Source organism: Colossoma macropomum, unplaced genomic scaffold, assembly GCF_904425465.1.
Source record: "Colossoma macropomum unplaced genomic scaffold, Colossoma_macropomum, whole genome shotgun sequence".
Lineage (NCBI taxonomy): Eukaryota > Metazoa > Chordata > Actinopteri > Characiformes > Serrasalmidae > Colossoma > Colossoma macropomum.
Window position 1 is genome coordinate 22,442,254 of NW_023494784.1, and position 17,631 is coordinate 22,459,884.

Below are 17,631 nucleotides of genomic sequence, written 5' to 3' on the forward strand. Positions count from 1 at the left end.
ATAAGACACCTGTCCACAAATAAATAAATTAAACAAACAAACAAATAAATAAATAAAATCAGCAAAGGAGAAGTGCAATGAGTTTGTTTGTACTGAGGATTTCTCCACTTGGATGACTTTAGGCATGGTAAATGACTGTGCAGTAGGCAAAGCAAGGGTAGAATGAGTTGGAAAGCTGAGTGCTGCTGTGCTGTGAGCCATGTGTGGCTCAGGAAGGTCTTTGTTGCAGTGCTGTCTTTCTGTACTCGCCAATTACTTTTTGATTAGCTGTGAAATCTCACACAGTGCAGTTCGCTCTCTCTTATTTCCCTACCAAGACCCCAGCAGGCTTAGGAGAGATTGCCTGACGCACTGTTAACTGGGCCTGAGGCATGATTACGCACACACATACATACACACTCTTCCTGCATGTTTGAGAGGACTGATTGAGTGGACTCCAGCGCCTGGCCATCAGGATGAAAAAGTCAAATCGTTCCTCAGAAAAGGAAACGCAGTAAGATAACGAATGTACTGGAAAAAAAACATTAGCTCCTTGAGTGGGTTTCTTCTTTAAAAAACAAACATAGCGCTGGTACTTATTCATACATACAGGTTGACAAAAGGTGAGCACAAATACCAGTCATACAGCCATTTTGTTTTCTAAACTTTCATGGGTGCTTTTTTATTTAGTGCTGCTCCTTGAGTGCATACTAATTTTCTGATCTAGAGAGCAGAGTGGTTCTTGCGTCTAACTGAGCATTTAGTGTGTGGCGCAGGCCTTTTGCGTGGCTGTCGCAGTTAAGCAAGGGAATTAAAACTCAGTCTATAACTTCCCCTCCTCTTATTCTCACACATGCCCCAATGATTCCAAAGCCCTGAGCTCATATCTCTGCAGGCACACAAGAAGCTGCGTCTGTAGCTGGTTAAATTTTTCCACAGTATCAGTCCACAAACTATACAGGTATTATAGGGCCTGGGGATGTTTCACAAAGCAAGATTTCACAGTTTAGCCGGATAGCTCAAGCTTAAAGTCAAAACTGTCAAATAGAAGAAGGGGCAAGCAGTGATGTACTGGTCTGATGTGCTGGACCAGTATTGGGACCTACCTCACTTAGCTAAAAGGCTCTCGTTTTAGACAGCAGTTGGTGTGCAAATTCTGATTTACTGTAGAATCTGACTCCCCTTCACATGCGCACGTCATGCAGGTATGTGGAGGCTAATTTACATGTGATTTCTGTTCTTATTTAAAAACGTATCTTCAATTCAAGAATACAAGATTAACATTGATTTGTAAAAAAGCAACAAAAAAATTGTAATCATATTATATTAATATTAAAATCATAATCATATTCTGAATCCGAAAGGTGTACCTGTTGTCTAAAGTGGCCACAGTGTTCAGCTGCACTATAGTTTTGTTTGTTTTTACAGTTCATAGTAAGTCATACAATGTCCTAAACCACATCACCAAGTCTGTGTGACCTTAATTAAGACCTGGATGCAGTATTTGCAGAAAAGATTTGGGTAAATACTGATTCATGGTGTTTATTGGCGAAATTAGCCTTTTAGCTCCAGCACTAAACTAAAAGAAGCAAAATGTATATGTCTTGGTTGAGATAAGTGGAAAATTATATAAATGACATTTTTCAAATACAAAATGTACTGTAATGTAAATGTAATGTAATAGGTAAGAAATCAGATGTAGCAGGACATGGACAAGAACCAGTTAACCATACAATGAGCCATTTAAGCATTCAAATGGTTATTTTGGTTGTAATGGTTCTGTACGCAACCACTGACTTTACAAATGAACACCTGAAGGATTCCCTTTTTAAGGATATATTGTGTATCAGCTGATGAGTTCAGCTGTCAGAACTGGATTATGGTGAAAGTTGGATTGGTGCATCTCTATGGTAAGGAGGTAAGGGGCATTTCTGTTGTATAGCTTCAGTCAAAAGGGGTTATCCAGCTAACCTGAAAAATCCTGCTTTGTGAAATCTGCTTCTAAAACAAGTGGACTGCAGTTGCAGTTTTATGCATCAGAGCAGATTGGATTATTAAGGCTATAGGAAGATCTGATAAATCTTTTTTTTTTTTTGCTCATGTAACCACTTCTTCAACCACTTCACTCAACTAAATAGTGAACGATCTCTATAATTTGTGTTAAAAAATACATATTCAATGATAGGATGCAAATTCACAATGTGTACTTCTATACTTTCACAAGACCAGTGAATACAAACAGTACTTAAACCCCTAAGCAAGAGAACTTTGAAAGAAAAGCAGTTTGAGAAGTTATCTGCTGCATTCCTTGATGAGTTAATTCACTAATTTCTCATGTTTTTTCACTCTTTGTTTCAGTTTTACCCAAAGATATCCACCTGTGAAGTTCCTGTCTGAGAAAGATCGAAAGAGGATATTGGTGAGTGTGTAACACTTTCTCCTAAAGTTTCCTTAAAGTCTTCTGCAAAGTCCAGATCCAAGCTACAGAGATATAATATTGTTAAAACAGCAGTCAGCAATTTAGGAACAATTTTGTGCACAGAGGATTGGATCAACCTTAAGTGGCAGTTCCAGCACTGCCTTTTCTGAAATACTGAAAGAAAGTGGTGGGTGAGCTCTGAATACAAAAGTAAATGTGTAGAAGTGTTCCTTAGCCTCTCGGCCAGCTAAAGCCTGGTTCACAGTACATTATTATCAGGCTGATTTTGAGGCCAGTCTTGATTTCAGGAAGGTCTTATATGATTATCTTCCCAGATTATCCTCTATGTGTGGAAGTTAAAAAAAAGATGGCTGGCTTTGCATGCTTCAGAGAAAGGCGTCTGCTAGATGTAATCGTGTGCTAGACATAATATTTAATGTAGAAGTTTGCTTGCAGTGATAGAAATAAACTTGTGACCAAAATCATTAAAACTCTGTGCTTGGCCCTCTGTGGTATATGAAAATTGCAGAACAGACAGTGATTTTAATGCAGTTACATTTGTCTCTTTCATTGCAAAGTTGAGGTTTTAAGTGTATACCCTCTGATACCACAGCAGATGCTTATAAGTGCTTATGCTCATCATTAATCATTGCTTTGTCAGTGCCTGTTTTGACTGTTGGTTGTCAGATTTCTTTAAAATCTCTTATTGCCCTGAAAAATAAAGAAAACAGTTATGAGGGAAGAAGTGTTCTTTTAACGTAAGTGCTGTCACTTTTTTAGTCTTTTTGCAGTAGTAGTACAGTAATGAAATGAATCAAGTGAAGATATGCTAGAAGGGCTGCAGTCAGGAAGGAGCCTGAACCCTTTGACCACAGTCACACATGGTCAGGCAGTCAGTATAACATAGCATACCATTAATTAGTAAAAATAAAAATAATTTCCTCTGATTTGCTCAGTGTTCTGGTTATGCTAGAGCAGATTAATTGATGGTGAGATGTCAAACCGAAACGTCATCATTAAAAAATCCTTTCCTGACATCCTAAACTGTATCAGAAATTTGAGCATATTTCATGTTGTGTGCTAAGATCTAAGCTAATCTTGTTAAATTAGGTGAATTGTGTTGTTGAGTAGATTAATATAATATTTTTAAATGGGAACTGAAAGGCTGTCCTCTCTCTGTCGGTAGATCACTGGTGGTGCAGGCTTTGTGGGTTCACACCTGACTGATAAACTGATGATGGACGGTCACGAGGTGACTGTGGTTGATAATTTCTTTACTGGCCGCAAGCGTAACGTAGAGCACTGGATCGGCCATGAGAACTTTGAGCTCATCAACCATGATGTGGTGGAACCACTCTATATTGAAGGTGAGTGCGCATACAGTGAAAATCTGAATGAGTATCATAGTCTTGAACAGTTTGTTATTTTCCTTGATAACAGAATGAAAATGTTTGATTGTTGAAGTATTATTTTCATTATTATTATTATTATTATTATTATTATTATTATTGCATGGGGAGGTGTGTTCTTATTATGGCTTATGCAAGTTTTCAACCTCTTTTTTTCTTTTACATTTTACCTCAGTTCATTTGGTCAGTTGACTGAAAAAGTTTTACTGTTTATATTCTTATGCTGCTATATTTGTTTTTCTTTCTTATTTGTTTGTCACACATTTTTTTTAAACCAGCAATAATACTTTATTTAGCATATTTATGGACAGGTGTGTAAACTTGAAACACATCCAGTTTAGGCTTAATTTGGATGAAAACAGACATTCAAACAAGTGACTTTCGAAGACTGTCAGAAATATTTATGATATTAAACCAGAGATAATTAGTATTCGAACATTTTCTCCATGTAGATGCAGCAGTTTATTCCCACGTAAAGTCAGTTTGTTTAAAGAACATACTATGTTGTTTAGCGGAGTAAATGATTGATCAAACCAATAGAATAAGCTGTTCTAATGGAAATTGCATATATAAGTTCTACTCAAGAATGGATAGGTTTTTTTAAACTTTCAAAACAGTTTAGAACAGTTAACATGTCTGTTATTGCACCATGGATGCTAGTAATGGAGCCCAACTGTGTAGGTAACAAAGCGCTGTCAACAAGACAGACATTCTCTCTTCATGCTTCTTATCCATAAAAGTTTAAAATGCTCTCTGACCTTTCCGTATACTCGCATTGTCAAACCGTTTCTCACATTTTTCACTGCTAAACATCTCTATTTATTTATTAATTTACTTGCTTACTTATTTAGCTTTTCCAGGCATGGGTACCTGTACTTGAGCACCTAACCACATGAAAATGATGCAGAATGCAGAAGAACTTCTGCTTATTTCAGAACTTTGACATCAAAGTGTGTTACAAAGTGTTTGACATCGAAGTGTATTACTTTAAAAAGCCCTCTGGCTCAGTGAGAAAATCAAATGAGACGTGACAGTGTGAGATGTGGGCGATGGACTACCTAATGCAGTAACTATGCAGCATCAGTGCACAGCGTGGTGTTCTTGTTGAGAATCCTCTGCGCAGGAGATGGACTTTTAACAAAAGCCTGAGTCTACATTGACATGGCTGTTAATAGTAATGAATAAACATGCAGTGAGAGACACAGGTCTGATATACATTTGTTGTTTGCGGTTTTGATGCCAAGCAAGCTGGTTACCAAAACAGATGAATGATGAAAACGATAATGCTGAAAAGAAAACATCATCATTTGATAATCACATCTAAACATTAGTTTAAGGGTCAGAATGTACATAACCACAGGTTTTTTTTTTTTTGAGATCGTTTCCAAAAGAAAGCTTCTATTGTCAGGGGCATACAAACTCAAGCGCCTATAGTTGGCCAGACATTACTGGAGCTTCCAGTAGGACCGTGTTCTATGGTCAGCTGAGACCAAAATAAAGCTTTTTTTAAGGTGGATTTGTCCCTTCCTGGATCGGGGCCTTGTCGTGGCGGAAGGGCTTGTGTGGTCTAGGGATCTTCAGAGCTAAGTCGTCGGGAGCAACATGCTCCTGGTAGGGTCTCCCAGGGCGAACAGGTGAAAAACGGGCATAGAACATCGTGTACCCTGCCCGGGAGAGGGTCACCTGGACCTACCCCTGGAGCCAGGCCTGGGGGTAGCGTCCCTCGGCGAGCGCCTGGTGGCCGGGCAGCCCACGTAACCCGGCCGGGCTCAGCCCGAAGAGGCAACGTGGGGGGACCATGTGGGCCCACCACCCGCAAGGTCCAGCATGGGGGAGTGGTGCAGTGCCGTACAGGCAGTGGGAGATTGCAGGGGGGCCCTTGGTGGCCTAGGCCCCTGCAGCAGAAACTGGCTCTTGGTACGTGGAATGTAACCTCACTGGGGGGGAAGGAGCCGGAGCTTGTGCGGGAGGTTGAGAGGTACCAACTAGATATAGTTGGGCTCACCTCCACCCACAGTATCGGCTCTGGAACCAAACTCCTGGATAGGGGTTGGTCCCTCTCCTACTCCAGGGTTGCACAAGGTGAGAGGCGCCGGGCGGGTGTGGGGATACTCACGAGTCCCCGGCTGGCGGCAGTACAGTTGGAGTTTGTCCCGGTGGACGAGAGGGTCGCCTCAATGCGTATTAAAATCGCAGAGAGGAAAACTCTGACTGTTGTGTGTGCTTATGCACCAAACAACAGGTCGGAGTATTCGGCCTTCTTGGAGCAAGTGGGCGGGGTTCTGGAAAGGGTCCTGACTACAGACTCCATAGTCTTACTGGGAGACTTTAATGCTCATGTTGGCAATGACTGGGAGACCTGGAGAGGCGTGATTGGGAAGAACGGCCTGCCCGATCTAAACCCGAATGGTGAATTGTTATTGGACTTCTGTGCCAGGCATGGATTGTCCATAACGAACACCAAGTTCGAACACAAGGATGTTCATAAGTGTACATGGTAACAGAGCTCCTTGGGTCAAAGGTCAATGATCGACTTTGTTGTCGTTTCATCTGACTTGGGACCATATGTTCTGGACAATCGGGTGAAGAGAGGTGCTGAGCTGTCAACTGATCACCATCTGGTGGTGAGTTGGATCAGATGGCAGGGAAGACTGAGGGTTAGACCCGGTAGGCCCAAGCGAATAGTGAGGGTGTGCTGGGAACGACTGTCGGAGGCCCCTGTTCGGAATGATTTTAACTCCCACCTCCGGGAGAGCTTTTCTCATGTCCCGGAGGAGGTAGGGGACATAGAGTCTGAATGGACCCTGTTCAAAACCTCCATTGTGGAAGCTGCCAGGCGCAGCTGTGGCCAAAAGCTTGTTGGTGCCTGTCATGGCGGTAACCCAAGAACCCCCTGGTGGACACCGGTGGTGAGGGAGGCCGTCAAGCTGAAGAAAGAGGCCTTTAGGGACTGGATGGCCCGAAGGACTCCCGATTCAGCAGATAGGTACCGACATGCAAAAAAGGTGGCAGCTGCAACGGTGGCAGAAGCAAAATCCAGGGCGTGGGAGGAGTTTGGTGAGGCCATGGAAAAAGACTTTCGGTCTGCCTCAAGGAGGTTCTGGACAACTGTCCGGCGACTCAGGAGTGGTCGGGGTGACTGCGCCCAGGCTGTATTCAGCAGGGGTGGAGAAACTCTGACTTCAAATGAGGATATTGTCGGTCGGTGGAAAGAGCACTTTGAGGAACTCCTTAATCCGGGTGACATGCCTCCCTCACGGGAGTCAGGGCCAGAGGCAGTTGGCAAGCTCTTCAGTGGCAAGGCACCGGGGGTGGATGAGATTCGTCCGGAGATGCTTAAGGCTCTGGATATTGTGGGGCTGTCGTGGCTGACACGCCTCTGCAATAGTGCATGGACCTCGGGAACAGTACCCTTGGACTGGCAGACCGGGGTGGTGGTCCCTATTTTCAAGAAAGGGGACCGGAGGGTGTGTGCCAACTACCGGGGTATCACACTGCTCAGCCTTCCTGGGAAAGTCTATGCCAAGGTGCTGGAAAGGAGACTTCGACCGATAGTTGAACCTCAGATTGAGGAGGAACAATGCGGATTCCGTCCTGGCCGTGGAACAATGGACCAGCTTTTCACCCTCTCACGGATTGTTGAGGGGGCATGGGAGTTTGCTAACCCAGTCTACATGTGTTTTGTGGATTTGGAGAAGGCTTACGACCGTGTTCCCCGAGATATCTTGTGGGAGGTCCTCCGGGAGTATGGGGTGCCGGGGTTACTACTCCGGGCCATTCAATCTCTGTACGCCCGGAGTGAGAGCTGTGTTCGTATACTCGGCATTAAGTCGGACTCTTTCAGTGTTAGCGTTGGACTCCGCCAGGGTTGTGCCCTGTCTCCACTCCTGTTTGTGATATTCATGGACAGGGTGTCAAGGCGTAGCCGGGGTCAGGAGGGCATTATGTGTGGAGGCCGGAGGGTGGCGTCTCTGCTATTTGCAGATGATGTTGTTCTTTTGGCTGGATCACATGGATGCCTCCAGCGCACACTGGAGCGGTTTGCAGCTGAGTGTGAAGCTGTTGGTATGCGGATCAGCACCTCCAAGTCTGAGTCCATGGTCTTAGCCCGGAAAAGGATGGTATGCCCACTCCAGGTAGGGGGAAAGGACTTGCCCCAGGTGGAGGAGTTTAAGTATTTCGGGGTCTTGTTCACGAGTGATGGGAAGAAGGATCGTGAGATCGACCGCAGGCTGGGACAAGCGGCAGCAGTAATGCGGTCGCTGTACTGGACTGTAGTGGTGATTTTTTTTCGCTGTTTACCGATCGGTCTACATCCCGACCCTCACCTATGGTCATGAGCTGTGGGTAATGACCGAAAGAATGAGATCGCGAATACAAGCGGCAGAAATGAGCTTTCTTCGCAGGGTGGCGGGCTACACTCTATTTGATAGGGTGAGGAGCTCGGCCATCCGGGAGGAGCTCGGAGTAGAGCCGCTACTCCTCCGCATTGAGAGGAGCCAGCTGAGGTGGTTCGGGCATCTGATCCGGATGCCCCCGGGACGCCTCCCGGTGGGGGTGTACCAGGCACGGCCTACTGCAATAAGACCCCGGGGTCGTCCTAGGACCCACTGGAGGGATTATATCTCCAAGTTGGCCTGGGAGCGGCTTGGGGTCCCCGGGAATGAGCTGGAGGAAGTTGCGGGGGACAGGGTCACCTGGGATTCTCTGCTCTCCCAACTGCTACCGCGACCCTATCTGGACTAAGCGGTTAACGATGATGATGATGATAATGATGATGATGATGATTTGTCAGAGACACAAAAAATAGCCATGCAGAAAAGTACTTCATCTCCACTGAGTAGTATGGTGGTGGCTCTGTGATGATGTGGGGCTGGAATACATGGAATAATTTGACTCCATCAAATCAAATTCAGATTGCCTCAGCCAGGATCCTTAAACTGAGCTGTTGGGTAATTTACAGCTTAACTAAGATTAAAATTCAGAAATGAATGAAAAGCATAATCATTTTTGTGATTCATTATACCCCAAAAACTAAGAAGAGAAGACCACACACTGAATTTCAGAGGTCAAATAGAGTATAAAATGCATAAATTAGAGTATACAATTTAAAGTTACAGGAACATGAAAAAAAGGAAACTTAATTAAAAGAGTAGGAAAAAACAGTGTCAGCAGGTTATCATGTTCACACAAACACACACAACCTCACGCAAAAGCTTAACAAAGTCAAAATCTTAAATGAAAATCAGCGGGCTAAAACTCGAGAGAGAGTGGTGTCTTTCCTATCTAACACGGACTTGATCCAAGCAGTTATGACTTTGAATTAATTCAGAAACAAAACTAAACACAGTGTCATTGATGAGATTCAGTCAACATTGATAGTGTCTCTCATGTACATCGTAATGACATCAGCAAGAGTTGCTTTCTGTTGGGTACAGCCATAATTTCCGTTGGGTACAGCCATAATTATACTAGCTTTTGTTAGTTTGCTGGTGCAAACGTTACCCATATTATTGATATTGCCTGGATCAGTGCTATATTTTGCTAACTGTGCAGGGCAGTGTTTCACTTCTTTTTCTGACAGAACAGCTCCTGTTCAGTCAGAACATCTGGTGACAAACTCTGTGTGTTGGCGCTCTGTAGGCGTAAACACAGGGGAGCGGGGTGCTTTTAGAGACACGTGTGCATGACAGCTCGTGAGGCACTATGAGAGGGCTAAATATGTGAAGAGCATAGGAGGAAATTTGACATTTAATCCTGTCAAATACAGAGAAAGATATCAGTGAGGTTTGATCATGAAATAAATTTGGTTCTATTTTATGTATCAATTCTTATTTACTTAAATAGAAAAACAGTCCCTGCTGTGCATAGATACCTATGTCAGTCCAAAACCCCCACAGGCCTGCTTTGTCCATGGACCCCCTCATTTTTTGTCAGTTGGTCACCGGTCTGTTGTCTTGGTGAATTTGTCTAAACAAGGCATGCTGTGAGAGAGAGGCTGTGTGACTTTGCCCTAGGCTCTCTTCAATTCCCATACTGTGCTGAATGTGTGTGGTATTAACCATACTGTGTTTGTCTGTCAAATCCATATGTTTCCATCCTTCTTTGAGTAGTCTTCATTTTTTTCCTAATCCATATCTGCATTTAAAAGTAGATTCTAGTTGTGAGTTCAGTGGGATGATTCGAAAATTACTGCTTTGTAAGGCCTTCCATCTTAAGAGAGGGATCACCTTGTACACATTTTTGCAGATGGTGACACTTTTTTCTGCTTTTTGCGGTGCTCTTCAGGCGCCCTGAGTTGAAAAACGTTTTGGTCAAGTATTTGTGTTTTTGTTTTTTTGCTAGCAGCATCACACTTATGTCAGTAGTAGATCACTTTCCAAAATAGCTAGTGCCAGAGTCTTCAGTCTGTACATATCAAATTTAACTCAATGCTAAAAACACTGCTCTTACAGTAATGAGGCTATTGTTGTAATGGCAACAATAATGACGCTACAGGAAGAAGCACAGCCAGAAGCAGCAATTAGTAAACATAGTGGGAACCCCCTCACATCAGGATGATGCTTGTTTTTTTGGGAAAAAACAGTGCCCAGTAATGAAAGAAATAATAATTATACTATGAAAAGTTTTCCATGACTTTGTGTGAAGTTTTTATTAAGAATTGCAGTTACAATTCATTTTATCCTTATCTCATTTTCTCCCAAATATATGTCAGTAAAACTTAGAGATATTTCATGTTTGTATTAGATTTAGCTTTGTCTCTTTATTAGTCTGGTTGACAGATACAGACCGAGATCTTACAGTCTTTGGGTACTGTAGTGGAATCAACCAGTCCAGTTGGTCGAATAACATGCAGTCAATGTTTATTTTTGGCTTTGTTGACCGTTCTTTACCAGATTATTTAATATAATACCAGATGGCAAAAAATGGCAAATATGCTTGCTGTCAAAAAGAACGGGATTCTGAACGGGATTTCTTGTTTTAGTGATTGTGACATTGCATGTTTATGAACTTGTGAACTTGATCAGTTTTACCAACAGATCCTCTACAGAGATGATGCACTGTCACTTCCAGTGTTGTAATTTTTATTTAATTTTTTTTTAACAAAAACTTGATTATTTTTTTTTCTGTGTTGTTTTTTTCTCTTCAGTGGATCAGATCTATCACTTGGCTTCCCCTGCGTCCCCACCGAATTACATGTATAATCCTATCAAGACCCTGAAAACCAACACTATTGGCACTCTCAATATGCTTGGTAAGTATGTGTGTGTGTGTGTGTGTATACACGATCAGCCGAAACATTAACATTGGGTATTATTTAGGTGGTGGACCTTTGTCAGCACAGCTGTGACACTGACATGGTGTTTGTGTGTCGTGCTGATATAACTCACTGTCCACTCTATTAGACACTCCTACCTTGTTGATCTGCCTTGTAGATGTAAAGTCAGAGTCATCTGTTGCTGCATGGTTTATGTTAGTTGTCCCCTAGTCCTTCATCAGTGGTCACAGGATGCTGCCCACAGGATGCTGTTGGCGGGATATTTTTGGTTGGTGGACTATTCTCAGTCCAGCAGTGACACTGAGGTGTTTAAAAACTCCAGCAGCACTGCTGTGTCTGATCCACTTGTACCAGCACAACACACACTAACAGACCACCACGTCAGTGTCCCCGCAGTGCTGAGAACGATCCACCACTCAAAAAGTGGTGGTCCTGTGGGGGTCCTGACCATTGAAGTACAGGGTAAAAGGGGGCTAACAAAGTATGCAGAGAAACAGATGGACTACAGTCTGTAATTGTGTTTCTGTGTGATGAGTGGAGCTAATAAAATGGGCAGTGAGTGTAGAAATATGGAGGTGTACTTAATGAAGTGGCCAGTCTATTGTATATTAACATCGTATGATGAAACATAGGAACAGAACAGTCTGTATTGCTTCTGGCTTTTTTCTAGAATCACAGTATGCTCACTGATATGCTGTGGTAGTATATTTCTCTCGAGGGTTTAGACAGAGGGATTTGTAAACTGATATTATGCTTTCACTTGCAGTAATCCCACATCCTCACAGCAATTTGAGTTTGACTTTGGTGACATTTGCTATTTCCATAAGATTGCAAGTGACAAACATGATATGACTAAGTTTGTTTGTATTTTACAGTCCACATCCCCCAATACACCAAACTCAGCTTGTCTTTGCCAGTCATGGCAGTGGTCAGTTTTGGATGAGGCTTTAAGGGACAGTTTCTCTCTCCAGCGTCAGGGATGATTATTCTACACAGTCTTCTGGCTTTTGAATAAACTGTAGTGTTTTTATGTCAATACTTGAACATGTTTTAGATGTTGTATTTCAGCGAGAGCATCAGTACCATTTAAAAGCATGTGCTGTGGTCAGTGGTTGCTCTGTAACACAGCTGCTGAGCAAATAGAAATGATATGTTGAATTGACAGTATGTTCACAGATGTTGGCATTCATCCACTCCAGCTGTTATGCTCTGTAATTGGAACACTAATCTGTTATGCAAAAGGTCAAATAAGTTTATTTGAATTTTACGCACACACAGCAGCAAATACGCATAGTGCTGTTGTAGAGAGAGTTACTCGAGGTACTAAATGTAGCCTCATAGTAGCCTTCATACTACTTGTACTAGTGGAGCACCTGGTTCATTATAAAAAAATTGTCATATACATTAGACAAAATGTTAAACTCGTTTTGGACTGTTACGACCCCACAGGAAAGTCTAGGGGATAATGGGGTCAGTAACATATGGTTTAGATGTGAGGTTTGCAGCACAAACCAGGAAGGAATACAACACAAATAGGGTAGCTTCTTTTTCTCATTTATTATACGCTAGGGATAAAGGATAAAGTACACTCATTTTATTACTTGAGTGAGACCTCCAAAACAATACTATGTACAATATTTACAAAAATAAGAACGGGATTCTGGACCCGGACGGCACTAAAGGAAAGAAATAATCAAAACAAACAAACAAAAAAAAAACCTACCCTAGCTCTTTAATTGAAATCCTCACCTAGTAGCAAAAACAAAAAAAAAACTATCTACACTAGTCTTCCCTATGGCATAACATAAATACATGGATTGGCGCCCACCCCTTACCTATGGTGTCTATACATTGGGCAGCTACGTGATGTAATAATGTATGAGCGCGCCCATCTAACCTGTCCAGAACCCCAAAAAAGCACAGCAGCGTATGAGAGAGAGAAAGGCAGAAAGAGAGCATAGACAGCCGTTAAAACAACAAGGCTAGCATATAAGCTTACATGAACTGGAAAAAACTCCATCAAGACACAGACAAAACTATCGCAGACACACACAAAACTGCATGAGTAGAAAGAACACAAAGCTTATGTGTCTGCGACAGCAACTACAACTAGGAGCACACAAAACAGATTGGAGCACAGGGGTAACAGCAGCCAAATCTTCACGAGCTTTGCCGGGCTGCTTTTAAAGTTCAAGTCGAGAGAGAGAGAGAGAGAGAGAACCAAGAGGTTACGCCTTATAGTGGCTTACTTTCATCTCTTTACTGTTATATAGTGCATTTTTATATGTTTGTATCTAGGGCTGTGATGATAACCACCATACTGCGGTCATGTGATGACTGCTGCAGGGTTGAGGTCATTACCATCATCACCGCAACTTTCTTTTCTTTTTTTTTGTTTTTTTATTTAATTTATTTTGCTGGTGACAGTTGTAGAAGCGCGTATGTCGTTTTACATGAAATATAAACACAATAATCACTGTTTAGTTATGATTGACTGTCTTCCATCCTGTGTTCATGAGATTCTGGAGAAACAATTAGTTTCATTTGCCTGTCACTTAACCTTGAAGTGGAGGGACAAGTTCATTAAACGTGGGGGATGTCTTTTGTGTGTGTCTGATTATTAATAATTTTTTCTAGGCTCGAATGCTTGTAATATCTGCAGATAATGTTCAATTATATGTATACATAAACATACAGAGACATAAAAGACAGAAGCATAATGTAAACAGTTGGAATTTAAGCAGTAGGATTTTAACTTCAAGTGTTTATGAGCATATAGTGAGCACCATTATGTGGGAATGCCTACAGTTGGTGCAGGCTGGTTGACATTATTTGACTCAACAATGGACATGAATTCAGTACCTAAGCCAAAGGTTGTGTCACCAGTTTGGGCACATTTTGGCTTTGAGACAGACGACAATGGGCAGCTGGCGAATTTGGAAGAGGCAGTGTGCTGCATTTGTAGAAAAACAGTATCTGTCTTGCGACCTTAATGTCTTTCTTTGTCATTCAGGACTACATATCAATGCTGCAGATAAAATTCAGTGTAATCCTGGTGGAAGAGGAGGATGAGGAGGAATGTGAAGATGCTAATCAATTTGACCAAAAGCTAAAGCAACATTACTTTGGCCTGCTTTTGGCCTGAGTCTGGTGCCTTTTAGACTGTCACTCAGCCTTGATTACGACAGACTGATCACTGATTGCTTTTGTCTGCTTGATATCTCTTTTTTATTTACTTATTATTTGCTGATCATGTTTTATCTTGAGCCTTGAATACAGGACTGATTTTCTTGTTTCTCTTCATTTCTTAGGTCTGGCTAAGCGAGTGGGTGCTCGACTGCTACTTGCTTCCACATCAGAAGTTTATGGAGGTATGGGCATTTACACTGGGTGCCATCATTATAATAAGTGTTGTCTTGAGATTTGACTGTTAGAGCGATTCACAACATAATCAAATAAGAGCAGATACACACGTTTTTCAGTTTCTAACATAGTGGTCAATTAACATTTGTTATTATAATGTCTGTCTCTAATGCTAATGACCAAAAGGTCATGGTAAGTTGGCCTGTAACTGTGACCTTTTTGAGTCATGCAAGTGTTGTAGTTTTGCATTCTAGGGTGCTACACAGTGTCATTCTCACTTTTTGTCCTCCTTGTCAATCTTCAGTCCTCTGGGGAATCTGCATATTTCACTGGCTGGCTGAGAGGCAGGAGAGATTGATGTTTTGATTTTTGTCTGTTCACTAACCACTGCTGCTAGACATCCTTGCAAGGCTCTGTTTGTGACTGCCAGAGCTTGCAGGCAAAAGAGTGCAGATAGGGCTAAACTGGAACAGGAGCTTTACCATTGTTATCCGGCAGGTTTTGCGCAGGGTTCACTGGATGTTTGAAGCCATCTATTCATCTGTTTAGTCATTAATTTGCCTAAAGAGTTGAGTGCAAAAAAACACATGACACTTAAGAATGACACTAGAGAGTGATAAGTACTTGAAAAGACTGGTCGTTTTAATGTCAGTGAAATTGATCTGTTTGGATCGTTACTTCAGCCCTCTTCTTGTGCTATTTTTGTCATTTGTCAGAAGTGTTCTGGGCCAATCTTTTCTGCTCTTATGGAAAATAAATTAATGCCAGGGGTGTTTGTGAAATGTTGTAGTTGGCTGTGTTTACATGCAGAGATTTTCGCCAATCCATTTGAATTTGTCCCGATTATAGATTAAGACTGAGGTGTTTATATCCTCACTTTATTCAGCAATCTTGATGAAAATCTCTGTTTACATGCCCACGACAAGTAATCAGATCCAAAATTACATGCATGCGTAGAGTAGCACTAAGTGTAGACCTTGCCATGACAACGAGCATCACGTAAGTCCATTTAGAGCCGGTTTTACCATTTTGGCTTTTAGGTTTGTAATATGCAGATTTGAGAAACTTCTTTTTTTTATTTGCTCTATAGTTTGTCCAAACCTCACAAACTATAGAGCAAATTATAGTTCTGTGCTCGATAGTAAGTGCTAACTTTAACTGGCTTTGGTTGAACTGGCTTCAACTTTATACAAGTTCTGTCTGGACGACATGGACAAAAAGTTGATGTCTGGATTCCTCATTCTTTTCGATCCGAAACTTAACAAATACAAAAGCAATAGTAAAAGAAATACCACATGGCTGAATGTCTTTGACATTATCTGTGCTCCCGTTGAGTTATAGCAGGTTAATACATATATTTTTGTTGGTTGGAAGCGTGTGTAGCCAGCCAGCGTGTACTGAACCATGATGAGCTTTGTGATACCAGGATACCAGTATAGAATATATATCTCTCAGCACCAGTCATCAGAGAGATTATAGAAGAGTACTATACTTTTATGTATATGTCTTTTTCTGATATCCCACTAATCTGTTTTGTCTTGTGATCAGTCAAATACTGTGAGTTTGAAACATACGTTGATTACATTGATTAGAAGTGCTAATGAATTTTTATTCGATTCTGATTTCTTTATAGTTAAGTAGTCCAGTGGCCAATTTTTTGGTTGCTTTTATTTGCTCTGCTCACAATTTTAAATGCCAAAATGACATTTCGAAATCATAAAGAAAAAATTAGCATGATTAAATAACATACAACGCCATTTCCAAAAATGAAATTGGGCAGCTGTGCAAAAAACAAAAACAGTGCAATGATGTGCAAATCATTTAAACCCTGTATTTCACTGAAAGTAGTACAAAGACAACATTTTAGATTTTGAAACCGAGAACTTTTATAGTTCTTTGAAAAATATATGCCCATTTTGAATTTGATGCCAGCAACACATTTCGGAAGAGTTGGGACGGGGGAGTGTTTACCACCGTGTTGCATCAACTCTTCTTTTAAATTCTGCAAACGTTTGGGAACTGATTAAACCAATTGCTGTAGTTTTGAAAGTGAAATGTTTTCCTGTTCTTGCTTGATATAGAATTTCAGCTGCTCAACAGTTCAGGGTCTCCTTTTTCGTATTTTTCAGTTCGTTTTATTTGATTTCTTTTATTTTCAGAATGTGCCAAATGTTCTCAGTGGTGACAGGTTTGGACTGCAGGCCAGTTTAGCACTCGGACTCTTTTACTACAGAGTCATGCTGTTGTAATACATGGAGACTCTGTTTTGACATTGTCTCGCTGAGATAAGCAAGGCGTAAGCACAGCTTCCCAACTTTTTTGGAAAGTGCATTGTAAATCAACAGGCTACTGGCAATTTAGCACATTTAAGATTAACATTTGAATTTATAGTTATAGATATTACTTATTTATAGTTCAAGTTTTGTATGGTCTTCTGGTACTCACTTGAATACATTGCATGTGTTGGTTAGTATGTAACCTTCCTTGAAAACTGCCATTGGTCAATACTATGGAAATATTTAATGTTGGCCCTGTAGAGACTTAGAGAATATTTGTTGGTATTTCCTAGCAGTGGCTCAAATCATTTTTTACGCTGGTACCTGGTTCTGTATTTAATATTTAGAAACTATGTTCTTTTTGAGCCTCAAAAATTGTAGTCTAAAATACATTTAATCAGTAGAAGCCTGTGTATAGAACAGTTATTTTTAAAAAAATTATTTACACTGCTGGCCATTGAAATTGCAACTCCAAGAAAGACATGAGATATTAAAGCGATATTTATTTGGCCGGTTGCTTATGATACATGGCATGCATGATAAAAAATATACAGCTCGGTCAGTCTTACAGAATACACAATACTGACGTATCCACCACAGGTTTCTAGGTGTTCTGGCATAGAGAGGAAGAGATATTGGATGCATGTTTGTGGAATGTCATGCCATGCAGCGTCTGTATGTGCCCATAGTTTGTCTATTGTAGCTGCTGGCAGTCTCTGGCACATCAGTCGGTGTGCAGTCGGGTGACTGTGCAGGCCAGGGAAAAAGTGGCATGGGACAATTATCCAGGATGTTTTGTGACGCATGTGATCCAGCACTGTCTTGGTAGAATATTGCAGCAGGGCACCCCTTTTTAGATATGGTGCCTCCTCAGGCTCCAGTGTATCACTGGCTGGTCAAGTTACC

General features: G+C 41.5%; 1 protein-coding gene across 1 annotated transcript in view; it reads left to right on the forward strand.

The window, feature by feature from the left end:
• uxs1 (UDP-glucuronate decarboxylase 1) overlaps nt 1-17,631 on the forward strand; it is a 75,152-nt gene that overhangs the window by 26,368 nt on the left and 31,153 nt on the right. The window contains exons 5-8 of the mRNA XM_036596721.1: nt 2,338-2,398; nt 3,585-3,765; nt 10,958-11,062; nt 14,398-14,457. Of these exons, the coding sequence (XP_036452614.1) occupies nt 2,338-2,398; nt 3,585-3,765; nt 10,958-11,062; nt 14,398-14,457 (407 nt within the window). The remainder of the gene's footprint in view (nt 1-2,337; nt 2,399-3,584; nt 3,766-10,957; nt 11,063-14,397; nt 14,458-17,631) is intronic.